This window comes from Miniopterus natalensis, chromosome 17, assembly GCF_054644295.1.
Source record: "Miniopterus natalensis isolate mMinNat1 chromosome 17, mMinNat1.hap1, whole genome shotgun sequence".
In the NCBI taxonomy this organism is placed as follows: domain Eukaryota; kingdom Metazoa; phylum Chordata; class Mammalia; order Chiroptera; family Miniopteridae; genus Miniopterus; species Miniopterus natalensis.
The window spans coordinates 9,405,237-9,421,337 of record NC_142097.1 but is presented as its reverse complement, the minus strand read 5'-3'; the positions used below and the strand labels follow the sequence as shown (position 1 = coordinate 9,421,337).

At 44.2% G+C, this 16,101-nt stretch overlaps 2 protein-coding genes across 2 annotated transcripts in view; one reads left to right on the top strand and one right to left on the bottom strand.

Annotated features, from left to right (window-relative positions):
* Nucleotides 1-11,838, top strand: part of NDEL1 (nudE neurodevelopment protein 1 like 1) — a 56,355-nt gene extending 44,517 nt beyond the window's left edge. Inside the window, exon 9 of the mRNA XM_016222450.2 lies at nucleotides 11,811-11,838. Within this exon, the coding sequence (XP_016077936.1) occupies nucleotides 11,811-11,823 (13 nt within the window). The 3' untranslated portion in view covers nucleotides 11,824-11,838. The remainder of the gene's footprint in view (nucleotides 1-11,810) is intronic.
* The window catches only part of MYH10 (myosin heavy chain 10), a 130,725-nt gene that overhangs the window by 10,323 nt on the left and 104,301 nt on the right, over nucleotides 1-16,101 (bottom strand). Inside the window, exons 27-34 of the mRNA XM_016222447.2 lie at nucleotides 14,853-14,997; nucleotides 13,025-13,231; nucleotides 10,610-10,714; nucleotides 9,258-9,410; nucleotides 8,385-8,633; nucleotides 7,945-8,157; nucleotides 5,729-5,941; nucleotides 4,477-4,638 (exon numbers count right to left, since the gene is read on the bottom strand). Coding sequence (XP_016077933.1) covers nucleotides 4,477-4,638; nucleotides 5,729-5,941; nucleotides 7,945-8,157; nucleotides 8,385-8,633; nucleotides 9,258-9,410; nucleotides 10,610-10,714; nucleotides 13,025-13,231; nucleotides 14,853-14,997 — 1,447 coding nt within the window. The remainder of the gene's footprint in view (nucleotides 1-4,476; nucleotides 4,639-5,728; nucleotides 5,942-7,944; nucleotides 8,158-8,384; nucleotides 8,634-9,257; nucleotides 9,411-10,609; nucleotides 10,715-13,024; nucleotides 13,232-14,852; nucleotides 14,998-16,101) is intronic.

Below are 16,101 nucleotides of genomic sequence, written 5' to 3'. Positions count from 1 at the left end.
TGAGTGTATATGCAAAAATCCTCAACAAAATAGTAGCAAACTGAATCCATCCAACTAAGATTTATATAAGCAATGCAAGATTGGTTTGACAACAAAAATGAATTTATATAACCATATAATCATTTCAAAATTCAGAAGTAGTATTTGACAACATCTAATACCCTTTCATTATAAAAATAACAAGCTGAATAGGAAGAAACTTCCTCACCTCTGAGAAAGGGCATCAATGAAAAACTGACAGCTATTATCATACTTAATGGTCAAAGACTGAATGCTTTCCCCCTAAGGTCAGTAGTGAGACGGGGATGTCTGACCCTGCCACTTCCGTTTAACAGTGTAATGGAAATTCTAGTCAAATCCATTAGGCCAAGAGAAAGATACAAAGACATGCAGATTGGAAAGGAAGAAATAAACTAGCTCAACCTGTAGATGATATGATCTTATATACAGAAAGCCTTAAGGGATTCATTAAAAATCCACTAGAATGAATAAACGAGTTCAGGAAGGTTGCAGAATTACAAGATCAATATATAAAAATCAATCGTATTTCTGTACACTAATTATAAATATCCCCCAAATTAAGAAAGCAATTAGACTTAAAATAGCATCAAAAAGAATAAAATACTTAAGCATCAATTTAGCTGAAGAAATATAAGACTTATACACCAAAAACTATAAAAACATCATTGAAAAAAAAGAATAGCTAAATAAATGGAAAGATGGTCATGTTCATGGATGAAAACAATATTGTTAAGATGGCAATACTCTCCAAATTGATCTACTGAGTCAACACAATATTGACAAGTTGATTCTAAGATTTGTATGGAATTGCAAAGAACCTGGATAGCTAAACAATCTTGAAAAAGAACAAAGTTGGAGAAGTCACACTTCCCAATATCAAAATGTACAAAGCTATAGTAATCAAGACTGTGGTATTTGCTTAAGGACAGACATAGATCAATGGAATAGAATTAATTCAGTGGGGGAAAGAATAGTCTTTAAATAACTGGATATCCATATCCAAAAAAATAAAGTTTATACATAAAACCATGCAACAAAAATTAACTCAAAATGGAGTTTAAAAAGAGTAAAGTATAAAACTCTTAGGGGAAAACAGAGCAATAAATCTTATGTTGCTATAAATCTTTATGACCTCGGAGTAAGCAGTGGTTTCATAGATATAGTTTTAAAAAGCACAAGAGGTGCCAGAAAGTAAGCAAGGGTTAGAGAACCTGGTTGAAGAAATAATGGCAGAAAACTTCCCTAACCTGGTGAAGGAAAAAGTCACACAAGTTCAGGAGGCACAGAGAGTCCCAAGCAAGAAGAACCCAAGGAGGCCCAAGCCCAGACACATCATAACTAAATTTAAGACAGAATCTTAAAGGCAGCAAGAGAAAAGCAATCTGTTACCTACAAAGGAGCTCCCATAAGGCTGTCAGCTGATTTCTCACCAGAAACTCTACAGGCAAGAAGGGAATGGGCATGAAGTATTCAAAGTAATGCAAAACAAGGATCTGAAACTAAGACTACTCTATCCAGCCAGGCTATCATTCAACATAGATGGTGAAATAAAGAGCTTCCCAGACAAACAAAGGCTAAAGGAGTTTATCACCACCAAACCAGCAATGTAAGAAATGTTAAAGGGACTGTTGTAATAATAAGAAATAGAGAGGTAGAGAGAGAAAAACAGGCATAAAGAAGTAAAATGGCAACAGATAAATACCTATCAATAATAAATATAAATGGATTAAATATCCCAAAGGGCATAGGGTACCTGAATGGATAAGGAAACAAGACCCAAATATATGCTGGCTACAAGAGACCCACCTCAGAACAAAAGACACACAGGCTAAAAAACAACAACAAACTTCTGGAGGACTTTAAAGGAGAGACTGACAGCAATACAGTCATAATAGGGGACTTTAACACCCCACTGACTTTACTGGAGAGATCTTCCAGCAAAAAATCAACAAAGAAACAGGGACTCTAAATGACACACCAGATCAGATGAATTTAATTGACATTTACAGAACTTTTCACCCCAAAGCTAAAGAATAGGCATTCTCAAGTGCACATGGGATATTCTCAAAGATAGACCACATATTAGGACACAAAACAAGTCTCTACAAGTTCAAGGTTGAAATCATATCAAGCATCATCACAGACATTTATACCATGGAATACTATGCAGCTGTAAAAACAAAGGATCCCTTACCCTTTGAGGCAGCATGATGGGACCTGGAAAATATTATGCTAAGCGAAATAAACCAGTCAGATAAAGACAAGTATCACATGATCTCACTCATGTGGAATCTAATGAACAAAATAAACTGATGAACAAAGTAGATGTAGAGACATAGAAGCATGGAGAAGACTGAAGGATCTCAGAGGGAAGGCAGGGGTGGGTGAGTGGGTGGGGAGAGATTAACCTAGAAACCTATATGCATAAATGCATAACGCATGGACACAGACAGTAGTGTGGTGAAGGCGTGCAGGGTGGAGGGGATCAATGGGGGGAAAAGGGGACATTTGTAATACTTTCAACAATAAAGACAAATTAAAAAAACACCACGAAACAAAAGAAAAAATAAAATTGACTCCATCAAAATTTAAAAATTTTTCTGCTGTAAATACCACTGAATGAGTGAATAGACAAGCCAGAGAATGGAAGAAAATATTTGGAGATCATGTATCTTATAAGAACAGAGTATATACAGAAATGTTACAACTCAATTATTAAAGACAACTCAAAAAGATGAACGGAAGATTGGGAGACATTTCTTCCAAATAAGACAATGGCCAATAAGCACAACAAAAGATGATCAACATCATTAGCATTAGAGAAATGCAAATCAAAACCACCATGAGAAACCACTTCATATCCACCTGGATGGCTGTAATTAACAGACAGACAATAGTAAATGTTGGTGAAGATGTAGAGAAACTGGAACCCTCACACACAGCTGGTGAGAGTATAAAATGGTGTGGTCACTGTGGAAAGGTTGGCAGTTTCTTAAAATGAAAGTTACCATATAACTTAGGTATATGCTAAGAAAACTGAAAGCACAAGCGCACACAAATGTACGTGAATGTTCATAGCAGTATTATTACAATAGTAAAAAAGTTGAAGTAACCCAAATGTCCCTCAACCGATGAATGGATTAATAGAATGTGGCAGAAATATCTATACAATGGAATAAATATTATTTGGTAATAAAAAGGAACAAAATATTCATGCTACAACATGGATGAACCTTGATGCTAAGTGAAAGAAGCCAGGCACAAAAAGCCACACATTGTATGATTCCACTTATATCAAATGTCCAGCATAGGCCAATCTATAGAGACAGAAAGTAGATGAGCGGTGGCTTAGTTCTGGATGTGGCAGATAGTGTGGAGTGAAGCTAATGGGGAGAGGATTCTTTTAGAGTGAACCAAAAATGTTCAAAATTAGTGGTGATGGCTGCACACCACTATGAATTCACTAAAAAAACACTCAAAACACTTAAAATAGGTAAATTGTTATTTATATTCTCTGTAATGAACTTAATAACCTTTTCTAATTAGCTAGTTAAAAAAAAACACCTTTGTATTTAACTTTTAAAAAAATGTACAAGAAGACAAATAAGTTACTCTTAAACCTATTATCCAGGGATGTCTTTTCTAGGTTTGTATAACTGCATGTCTATATGCGAAAATCTACACTCTTATGCAGGACATAGACTAAATTGTCCCCACACTCTTCTGTTGCTCACTTAAGCCCTGCTGTCGTTACATACCCATCTCATCATGAAAATGGCTGTCAATCCACTGACATTTAGGCTGTTTCCAGTTTTGCTATCAGAAATAACATTTCAGCTGTGATCTTGGTATATAAATATTTCTTCTCATCTTTATATTTTGTTAGAACAAATTCTCAAGATGTGGATCACTGAGGTGAAAGGGATGGAAGTTTTCTAAAGCTTTTGTCACCACTGACAAATATCCCTCCCAGAGAAGTTGTGCCTGTTTACGGGAGGGCCCATTACATCCTGTCCATATTGGGTTATTGTAGAAATTACTCATCATCTGAGAGTGAAAACCAACACAGCATTTGAGTAGCAAAAGTGATGATTAAATCAGACTGAAAAGAATACTAAAGCTCACGGCAATCAAGGAGGGGGGTGAACACCACCTTCCGCTCTGGTGGCTAAGTGGCCACGTTGGTTAAGCATCATCAGAAGCTGTTCAGAGCCCGAAGAGCATTCCTATTGGTGGATGCTCCACCTGTTGACTCCACCCTGGCTTGGTCTGAACTCCCTGAGTGTGGCGTGCCACCTTTATGGCCTGCTGCCACAACACATAGCCAAGGTGACGGCTCGTGGCTGTCAAGATGGCAGGCTAGATGCTGCACAGAGCTTTCTCCCTGGCTTCGTGGATCATATCATGTTTGATCTCAGATGATACCATCAAAGACCAATGGTTGGCTGCACATACCTGAAGTTTACGCAGCTGCTTGATGACTTCATCCCTCGCTTTGTTTGCAGCCTCAATTTGAGCTTCAAGGTCCTTCAAATCTATTTCCATTTTCTTCTTTGAAGCAACAGCAAGCGCGCGCTGTTTCCGCTCATCCTCTAGCTCTGCCTCAAGCTCCCGCACCTAACAGACAGGATGACAGTACCGGGTACGTCTGGTCAGGCCCAAGTATCCTCACACAGAGAACAGGCAGCCTGCTGTCGCATAGGGCTCTAGTGACTCTGCACAGGTGCTCCTGCTACCAAGCAGTTGTTATTAACAGAAAGCCACAGAAGTTGCCTTTTGTTCAAAGAGATCTTTAAAAAACACCCGGGACACACCATTTCCACAAGGGCACCTGAAAAGGCTGAGTCCCTGATCTTAAGCTCATGTTCTAGGTGATGCAACAAAATTGAAAGACACGGGACAATTTCATGGGGAAGCTCCCTCCAGGGACATTCGAGCAGCCTGTGGAGAGGCCCACATGGCGAGGGGCTGAGGTCTCGGGCCAGCACCTTGTGGGTGAGCCCACTGGACGAGGATCCTCCAGTCCCGCAGGCCTGCAGGCGACACACCCCGCTCAGCCCATTCACAGTTCCTGCCAGCAGAGGCTGAGTTAGACTTGTTTTAAGCCACCAAATTTGAGGTAATTTGTTACCTAGTAGTAAGCGAGTAACATAATATCAGTGGAATGAAAATTAAAAAATAATCTAAGATTTGATACCAGGAACTCCAAGGGAGTGCCACAATATCCACAAAAATTTTAAAAGTAAACTAAGAAGTTTAACATACACTTAAAAAATAATACAAATTGTAACTGCCTAGCAACTTTTTAAGGTACAGGAAAAGTAAGTACCTGGTTTTCTCCTTTAAAGAGCGGTTTACAGAACACGTGATTGGGACTTAGGAACACGCCCACTCGCCTGTCAGATGCGTTTTGATTCTTTCCTTCACCCGCACTTTTAAGACTCACAGAATATGAATCTAACTACATATGCCCTTGAGATTTCACTGAGGGCTTTTCAGTTGATGATCAGTACCCTGGCTTGTAAGCAACAAGGACACTGTCTGAGAAATAGGAATTTAATTACATAAATTGTAAAGAATAAATAAGTGACCTAATAATTTTACTTCAGTTAATGTGTACTAATGTGAATGAACAGGAAATTGACCCCAAATGGGCTTTGAGACTGACCAAGTTTTTGCTCTGGAGGCCACACTTCTTTCCACCTACCTGTTTAATCAGCAGCCGCTTCTTTTCTTCATTCTGTTCATCTCTGGTTTGCAAGTCTCTCTCGAACTGGGCCTTCATGGCCTGCATGTTGACCTCCAGGCGCAGCTTGGCATCTTCTGTTGCCTGAAGTTCATCCTCCAGCTCTTCCAGCTGGGTCCTCATTTCCTCTACCTGCTGCTCGAGGGCCCGTTTGGATTTTTCAAGTTCATGAACCTAAACCACAGGAAGCATCAGGAGAGAGCTGACCCTCAGAGGCACAGCACGGACAGCAATCTTCCTGCTTCATAGGCCCCCACAGGGCATGTTAGACACTCCAGGCGCCCCCGGGCCAGCCTCCTGACATCACCCGCTCCCTCCCTTCCCTTCCCCTCTATGGCTGCTGCTAGTCCTCAGTTCAGAGTGTGCCATTTAAACAACGGTACCGACTTCTTTATTCACTGTGTTCTGTAACCAATCAATTACTCTCTGACGACCTTGCCGGTGAGAGGTCTTGAAAAGCCAAAGAACACAGTGCCAGAGAAACTTGTCTGCTGACTGGCCTTTGCCTACTGTCTGTAACAGGTACCACAGTACATCTCTTCTTTCTTTTTTTTTAAATCCTTACCCAAGGATATTTTTTCCATTGATTTTTAGAGAACAGAAGGAATAGAAGGGAAGGGGGGAGGAGGGGGAGAGAGAAACATCGACGTGAGAGAGACACATTGATCGGTTGCCTCCCACATGCACCCCGACCAGGGCTGGGATTGAACCTGCAACCTATGTATGTGCCTTTGATGGGGAATCGAACCTGAGACCCTTCAGTCTGCAGGCCGACGCTCTAACCACTGAGAAAAATTGCCCAGGGCAGCATATCTGCTCTTGCTGTGGAAAAGATCATGTGTACTAAAAACGTGCGGAAAGTTTTAAATATTAGGGTGTGTGAGGCCTGCAAAGCAGAGTCCAGTTAAAGAGAGGCCTGGCCTTTCTCTGGACAGAGATCCCCACCACACACATTTGCATAGTTCTCTGTGCCAAGTACTCCTGCCTCACATCCTGAGTCCCAAGACAATCCTTCAGCCGGGTATGTGTAGGTGCTATTGTGCGTCCCCTTTGGGGTTCACGGCCATGTCCAGCAGGTGGAAGAGACTTACACCAGGAGGGCCTCTGTGTCTCAGCAGAGTCTGGCACTTCACAGGCACAAAAAGAATGTTTTGGGAATAAATGAGTGACTCAATCATTTTAGAGAAAGCTAATATGGAACAAGAAAATGGAATCAACTGTGAAGTTCTCTCTCCACATTTACTATGTAATCAGCCATTTCTATCTCAGGTGGCCTTTTCTTGTTCCTGGGGCTGGCCCCTGGGCACAAGGTTGTGGGAGACCCAGAAGAAAGGTAGGAGTCTTCCCCCTCTTATGATGTTGCCAGAGAGCCTATATCCCACGAAAAGCAGACTTCACCTTTATAGGGGACCATGTGTTTCACAGCATGCCTGCAGTGGCTTCATGAAATCGGGCAAGTGTAATGTCCATTTGACAGAGGAGGAAACTCAGGCTTAGTGTGCTTAAGGGGCTTCTCCTTGTCAGAATGGACGCTGGTGGGAAAGCCAAGTCCCGAACCTGTTTTTGATCCCTGGACCTGGGCTCGCTTCACTATCCTCAACACATCATGTACTAAGGGAGGGGTGTAGGGTAAATAAAAATCGTCACTGCTCTTGTGGAAGATGCATGCAGTGGAAGGAGAAACAGTGTCACATAAATTTCCAGACTGTAAATAAACTCCCAACGCAGCTGAAATCTTCAGAGAAAACAATGGGTTTCACTGGGAAGTCCCAGGTCAGACAGTGCTGCAGGCCCACGTCACTCCTCTCCAGGACCCCCTCCGTGTGGGAGACAGATCCCACCAGCTCCATCAGAGCCACCCTTGAGTCTGATAACTAGCTGTTGACTCAGGAGCCATGAAACCGTTTGTTGAGAGGCCCCCTGCCTGAATGCAGGTCCGGGTGGAGAGGGCCCGTGAGAGTGACAGGGATAAATCACCTGTAGGTGCTGCTACAAGAACTCGACACAGGAGCAGACCGCAGGAAATCTCACGGTTTTTCCAGAAGATGCTAACCCCAGGTTTACCCACAGGCCAGACGCCTCGACCACCTCACTGAGGGTGAGCCCTCCCAGATCCTCCAGGCACTTGCTCCCAGGGGCGCCTGTGCCCTAAGGGACCAGTCTCCAGGGACACTCACGTTTTTCCCCACGTCATCTTTGGAGCTCATCAGATCCTCCATGTCTGCCCGGAGCTGCTTGTTCTGCCTCTCAAACTCCTCCTTGGCCTCCAGGGCCTCCTCAAGGGCCCGGGCCAGGGACAGAGCTTTGGTTTCTCTCTCTCTGGCCTCTGCTTCAGCTCGGTCTCGCTCTTCCGCACAGCGAGCAGAGACGGTCTTCTCTTCTGCCAACAGCTACACGGAACGGCATCGGGAAATATTGAAAACAATTCAGAAAGCAACGTAAGAGCATGCAATAGATTATGGGCATTGTCTTTTTCCCTTTAGCTATAAGTGTATGTTGCTTTTAAATATGAAAACATTATTTTAAACTAAAATATAACTGAGAGCTCCGCCGGGGGAAATGATGTGTGGCACTGGTCCTGGAGCCGGGGAGGCGGAAACTTAGAGGAAGAGCCCACCTGGTCAAATTTCTTCTGCTTCTTCTCCAAATTGGAGACGATCTGGCGCTGATGGTCCAGGTCCACCAGCAGGTCGTCCAGCTCCTGCTGCAGGCGGTTCTTGGTCTTCTCCAGCTTGTCATAGGCCAAAGCCTTTTCCTCCAGGCGCTGGCCCAGTGCTTCCACGTCTTTAAGAAGCTTCTTTTTGGCTTCTTCCAAACTTTCAATTGTTCCCAAGTCATCATCTACTTTCTTCTTTGTATCAGTCAACTAGGTTTTACATAAAGAAAAAAAGATCAGTATTAAAAAATTCAACTGGTTTTTGCATTTGAGGAAAAAAGGAAAAACCTTGTTTTAAAGAGTTTGTGAGAAACAACAAACCAATGCTATGTGATTTTGAGCAAATTAATCTTAGACTGTGACTTAATTTCTTAGCTAATAATCTGTAAAATGGTGATTGAATTAAAGCCCTACATAACTGACACAGTCCTGTGTCTTTAATTTAAAAAACATTTTTTATTGATTTTCAGAGAGGAAGGAAGTGAGAGGGAAAGAGAGAGAAACATCGATGCTATAGTGAAACATTGATAGGCTGCCTCCTGCATGCCCCCCACGGGACCAGGGACCAAACCAGCAACCTTTCAGTGCACGGGGCGACGCCCAACCAACTGAACCACACTGGCCAGGGCCTGTCTCTTTAATTTAAATACTTCCAACGTTACAGCCAGCACAGTAACAGCATTTGGCTGGGTCAAGAAAAAACATTTAATGGGCTTTATTTAGTACAACCTAATTAACTGTTCCAAATTGAGTTGAAGCAATTCAGCATAGTGGGGACATTAGCTGCCAAATACGCACTTCTGGGCCACGGCGGCTTCCTCAGAGGACACGCACCTGGGACTGCAGGGCCAGCACCTGTTTCTCCAGGTTCTTCCGGGCCTCCTCCTCCTCCTCCTGCTGCTCCTGGAGGCTGTTCCTCTCCTCCTCCAGCTGCCGGATTCGGCTGCTCAGGTTCAGCTTCTGGCGTGTTTCCTCCTGGAGGAGCTCCTGTTTGTTTTATAAAAGGTCAATGCTTAGGTTACACTAATCGCCAAAACAGAACATCTCTATTAAAAAAATTTACGTCATAAAGAACAGAGAGCCTCAGTGTATGAGAAACACCCAGTGATGATAATAAATGATTTAGAAACACACGATTGTGTTATAAAAGCGCTCAACACAAATACTGCTTTCAACTCGTTCAGGAGGGATGGCAGCACCATCTGCCCACCCAGCGCCCAGGCCAGGAACCTGCAAGTGGTCAAGATGCCTCCCTTTCCCGCATCTCCTCACCTCTAGACTCCCCTCCTGTCCACGCCCCGCCCCACCCGGCCCCAGTTCAGGCACCTGGCACTTCTCATGAGGATTCTCTCCAGTAGAGGGCAACCCCTCAATTGTTTCTCCTCTATACTTTCTGCCATAGTAATTTTTCTAAAATGTAAATGCAAACATGTCTTTCCCATTACGTTCAGACTTAAAATTGTCAAAGGCACAAACAGAGCTTTCTGTGACCGGCCCTGTCTCCTTTACTCTCACTAGCCACGATGTGCCTGTCACAGCGTAAGCCCCAATTACAATGAACTTGTCCCCAACTACCTACAGATTCCACTTATTTGTCTGAGATCTTTAACCCGTATCCCCAGCACATGGCAAATACGCACCATATAAAGTTTGCAAATTTAACAAAAATAATATATAAAACTCTAAGAAAGCTGCTACGTTATTTTCATATTATCATAGTCATTAACCTAACTTCCACCCTACTTAGAAACAACCCTAACAAATAACTTGATATAAGTCTTAAAAAAGTACAATAAGCTTCAACCCACCCTTTTACAAATGGACTTTCTCCTAGGTCAGTGTAATGAAATTTCAACCATAACAAACGATCTTGTTGAAAAGGGCCAGCAGTACACGTGCGTGCAAAGGGAGCTCCGCATCGTGAGCCACGCCCCCGGCAGCGCCGCCTCCTGGCCCCACGTGCACGGGATACAGGAAGCAGGGGCTCTGCACTGAGACACCGAGCTTCAGGGATCTCGAGTGTCATGGCTGCTTATAGTGCAAGATGGCTCCAGACAGAAGTCCACCAGAAAACCAGAAAGAGGCGTTTAGAAGGCAATTCTGGGGTCGCTATGTTTCACCAAGATGTTGATTACAGAAATGGTAGAGTTGTTATTAAAGGCCCCTTGCCCTCCACCATTGAATACCTGTGTATCCTGTAGTTGAGACTCAAGACTAGCTGCATCCTTAGAAAACTTAATACCCTTCTTCTCTGCTTCTTCCAGAAGAGTCGAGACATTATCCAGCTCATTCTGCGAGGAGGCAAAGAGCAGATTCAATTAGTGAGACGAGGGGCCCAGAACCACCACTCTGGAATGAACACGGAAGAGCAATATTGGGGGGAATTTGAAACTGCCAAACTTGATTAAGGAAGACTTTTACCACCAAAAGCCTGTCACCTCCCAAGAGTGCCTGAGGAGGCAGGTGCTGTACCGGCTGCCAGACAGCGAAATAGCCTCCACCTCCCGAAAGGACAGGGAGATTAAAACTGCAGAGCCCGCACATGGAGGGGGCTCTCCTGACTGGCTTACTACTTTGCTTCCCCCCCCCCCAAGTTTTCACTGATTTATTTTGGTCTTAGTTTCAAACTCCCTTGTTTTTTATAATGAAGACACAGAAGTTATACCAAACCCTCTTCAGCGGCTGCCATCCTGTATAAAGAGGCCCTTAGAGCAGCAGGCTGCTATTCTGATTCTGTTTCACACTAAGAAAGCAGGAACCATGTGATTTGGGTGGGGAGGGGCAAGTGTAATTCCCATTCTTAAAGAACTGGAAAATTTTATTACGGAGATTCAAAGTTTAAATTCTAGTATTCACAGTTCGAAGTTCTTTTTAAGCTTTAAAAAATCTGGTAATAACTCAGGAAGTATAGTCAACAAGGTTGTGGTAACGGCACGGTGACAGATGACTACCAGGCTTAGTGTGGTGACTGCACCATCAGGTATATTAAATGTAGAATCACAATGTAGACGGTAATATACTATTGTATGGAACTAGTTTAATAAAAAATATTTTTTAAAAATTTGGCATTAAATATTTATCATGAATATTTAGCTATTTCTTATGGTCAAATTTTATGAGTAATGTGGTAAAAATATTTTTTCCTCCTTAATGATAGCTCTAAAATACCCCCTTCCTCTCCCCTTAAAAACCCCTTAAGTACATGACCTTTTACAGTTTTTTGTGAGGACAGTGGGTGTAAAAAAGAGGTAGAGGGACTTAGAAGGGACAGTAAGGCCCCTTGTGTTCTAGTTTTTCCTCAAGTCATATTAGCAAAGGGAAGACACATCGAGGACAAGTTAAACATGTTACTCAAGCTAATGACATTTCTATTTTTACTCATTTTAGCGACATCCTTTAGAGAGCCCACACATCATCAGTCTTGGCAACAGCATGGTGAAGAGCGCTAGTCTCAACATACCTCCTGCCTTCAACTCCAGCTCTGTGACCCGTGAGCGAAGTGAAGTCACCAGGCGAGGTGCGCAGCCTCTCTGAGCCACACATTCCTCATGTACCAGGGGTGATGTGAGGCCTGAATGGAGAGCATGCCTAAGGAAACTAATGCATGCCTGGTGCAGCCCTGGTGCCTAGGAATGTCACTCACCTGCCTCCCCCATACACATGGCTACAATGCCGTTTCTAACATCTTCTCAGGAAAGGCACTCTGGATCTGTGAGCACTGTGCACCCCTTCCGCCCCCCGACTACCTCACTACAGAAAAGAGCTGACAAGACAGCTGAGAATTCTCAGAAAGGCCTGCTGGCGACACTGGCCCATGGCTGGCATCAGGGAACTTGGATCTCGGGAGGGTTCCTACGGTCCCTAAATGATAACCGGTCCACTGTGCGCACACCAGGAGTGAGAGCCCCCATGGGGTCCAGGAGTCTTCCCAGTGAATCGCCAAGTCGGAGGCAGCACACACACTGTACATCTTTCTCACCAATAAATACCTACTATGTTGTTTGTATTGTCTGCACATTTAAGCTATTTCCAATTATATTCTTTTAGACACACTTCTGCAATGGACATTCTTACTGTTGAATCTGTGTGTGCAGTCTCAATTATTTCCCTGGGACAAATCACTAGACGTGAATTTGCTGGGTCCAAGGGTGCTCACGTTTTCAAGGCTTGTGACACCAAAACTGCCAAACTGCCCTCTAGAAAGGCTGTGTCAACTTGTACTTCAACCAGTATGTAGAAAATCCAGTTTTCGCAGGTCTCCCCCAATGCCAGGTAAAATGCCTCTTGCCCATCCTTCCTGTTCTCTTCTGACTGGAGATGGAGAAGTCGAAGCTGTACTTAAAGCCAGTGAAAGACGTGTCTAAGACTGTGGAGTACACTAGGTAAGGTCAATTCATGCTGTCTTACCCTTACATATTACTTAACCACAGTCACGCACTAGGGACCTAAGCTGGGACATAGTTCTGGGAGATGGCGACTGTCAGGCTTTAAACGGCACACTAGCTGTGGGTGCCCCAGGGCTGAAGGGAAGGAAAGGGTGAGCTGTGGCTACGTTGCTGCTGCCGCGGGATGCGGCCTGAGGAAAGGCTGCCCAGGCTCACCTGTAGTTTATTAGCCTTCTCAGCCAGTTCCACGCGGAGCCGGTCCCCCTCAGAGACCTTGGCGTGGAGCTCCTGGACCTGGGCATCGAGTTTTTTCCTCTTGTGCTCAGACTCAGCCTTGACCTGCTGCAGCACCTTCACCTCACACGCCAGCTCCTTGTTGTCGGTCTCAAGGCCCTGCTTGTTCTTCTCCAGATTTGCTTTGAACTAGGAGGGGAGGGAAATAGTATTTCTGTAACACTCCTTAAGAGGCACTGCTTTTTTTTTTGTTGGATTGCACTTGACAGCAAGCCTGAAATGAACATTTGTCGAATGAATAAATGAATGAAAACACCTGTTGTCCTCTGTGTGAAGAATGCCACAGAAGGAACACACCTCTACACATGCTTAGGGTAGCAGATGCAGATACAGTGGTATCTCAGTTTTCTGTTGCTGAACATTTTGGTTTACGAACACTGTAAACCCGGAAGGAAATGCTTTGGTTTTCGAACACGCCTTGGAAGTAAACATGCCACACGGCTTCCACTGAGGGCAAGATCCTGAGGCCTAGCTGTCGGCTAATGATCCCTTGGTTTTTGACTTGGTCTTCTGAAATGACTTTCATTTGAAAACTGAGGTACCACTGTATTTAGGGCTCACTGTGCTGTGTAATTACCCTCGTCAGTGCAGGCTGGGGGGCGACACCCTGAGCACATCCTGTCCAAAGAGAAACCATTCATTCATGCCATCCCTTTAGCTTCAGGTGGTATATGACACGAGTGATTTGTTAGTTTCAGGTGGTATATGAGATGAGTGACTTGTTAGTTGCAGGTGGTATGAGACGAATGATTTGTTAGTTTCAGGTGGTACATGATGCGAGTGATTTGCTAGTTTCAGGTGGTACATGACATGAGTGAGCAGTGTGTGTTGGTGCAAGGTGGTTACAAAGGCTGGGTGTCGCAGGGCCACCTCAGGGATGACATGGGACATAGGATGGGCTTTCAAAACAAGTATAGTTGGGGGTCGCACGGGGCTCTGCGGCCACACTGCCTGGCCTCAACCTTCCTTTCCCCTTACTAGCTGTGTGATCCTGGCTTAATTTCCTGATGCTATGGGGTCTGTTTCCTCACCCTCTGAATGAGAACCACGGACACTAACCTACAGGACCTCAACGAAGATAAAGAAGGCAGTGCACGTGACTGACGCCTACTAATGCTAATGTTCAGTAAAAGTTACTTTTGTCATTGTATGAACTGAAAGTGGCATGTGGATGGCGGAGACGAGACCATGGGGAAGTCAGGTCAAGAGCACAGAGCACGGAGAAAGGAACGACTGGGAAACCCTGGGGAAGGCCTGTCTGCCCGGAGGACGGTGTGAATTAGAGGGTAAATGACATTAAGTTTTATCAGCACTGAAAGCCTATGTTTGAGGGAAAAATGAAACGAGTGGCAACAATGGGTCCGGTGGCTTGAGGGCAGAGGCAGGGAGGGACAAGGGAGAAATGAGCCTAAGGAACACTTGAAATACTGGAGGGACGAGGTAACCTGCTGGAAGCAGATGAGAGGAAACTCCAAACTGCTCAAGGGTTTTGAGCAGAGACACCAGGAGAAAGATGGTTTAGTGAAAGGCGACACTGGGGGGGAACATGTGATTTGAGACGGTAGCGGGATCAGCCCAGTTCTTTGAAGCAAAGCTGTGCGCTTTAGAAAGCAGCACAGGTGAGCTGTTTCTCCGTCACCACCACAGCGCTGTGCAGAGGCTGGGAACGGACACTGAGGGCTGGGAGGGCTGAGGAGGAGGCAAGGCTGGCGACGGCTGACTCTCCAAGGCCTGGCAGGGCCTCCCTCACCCTTTTCGCCTGTTCCAGCTGCTCCGAGAGCTCTTCCAGGGCCGATGCGTGCCTCTGCCTCATGTCCTGGATTTGCACTTCGTGGTTCTTAGTTTCTTCCTCAAGAGCCTTCTTCAGCTCTGCCACTTCTTGTTCACGTTTCGTGCTAGAGAAGCGTATTTTTAGAGAAGAAGCTCAGAATTAATTGACTGATTAAATTAAAAAATTTTTAAAGTGCTGCTTTAAAAAAATATTACATCAATTCCTTTGATAATTATTTATGGTGCTATCGTCCAATAGGCTGGTGTGTCCATTATTATGGTGCTGGGAATCCTTCTGGAAAAGCCTAACTCCCACTCCACAGCTGACTTACACTGGAGACCAGGGGCATACGCCAAGGGCTCCAAACTGTTCTGGGCAGTCTTGTCACATGACAGGCTGGGAACTGGTTAACAGATGCCAGACTGTGTGTGATAGCACCGGCAACATTTCAATAAAACTGGAAAAGGTAAATCCCAAAGAGGCTTTGCTTTCAAGCACTAAGGGGGGTTAGAGGTCAAACCTGATGCTGCACCTGACAAAAAGTAAGAGCCTTTCTTATCATCGCTTCAGTTAACTAATCCTCCCCGAACTCTGTCAGGAAATGGCCTACAGATGGGAGGAGGGACAGGGAAATTAGAAGGCAGGCTGAAGGGTTGCATGCCTGGTTCAGAAAGGTCTCCAGAAATTGATATGAGACCATAGCAGGTCCAAGACCAGACTCTAAATGTCCTCCAATAACCTGAGCTTTTATCTAACCTGCACTTAGTGTATGAAGATCACATTAGTATCAAATGTCTTTACTTGGCTTTCTAATATTTTTTATAATTTGTTATGACATATAGAGTAACTTAAAAACCAAAGTTATTTCACTAACTAGAAGAGCCTTCACCCAAAGTCACTCTTTAAATCTGTCAATCTGAGCACCCTCTTTCAGCATAAAGCTTGATAAAGACTGAAACCATTAAGGTAAATATAACTCCTGCTAAGAGCTGTATTAACATCAAGAATTTAAATAGCTGTAACTTTACAATAACCTTGAAGCACAGCTCTGGCAAACTTGCTCTATACTTTAAAACCATTTTACTCTATACGTTAACTCAGTAACCAGTTAGAAGAGGGACTCACACACTGACTCCAGTGTGGACACACTCCTATCTTAACTAGCGGAGTGGTGATGTCTAGCAGGTGGAGATCAGCTGTGCCAGGAGAAAAGGGGCCAACCAGCTGC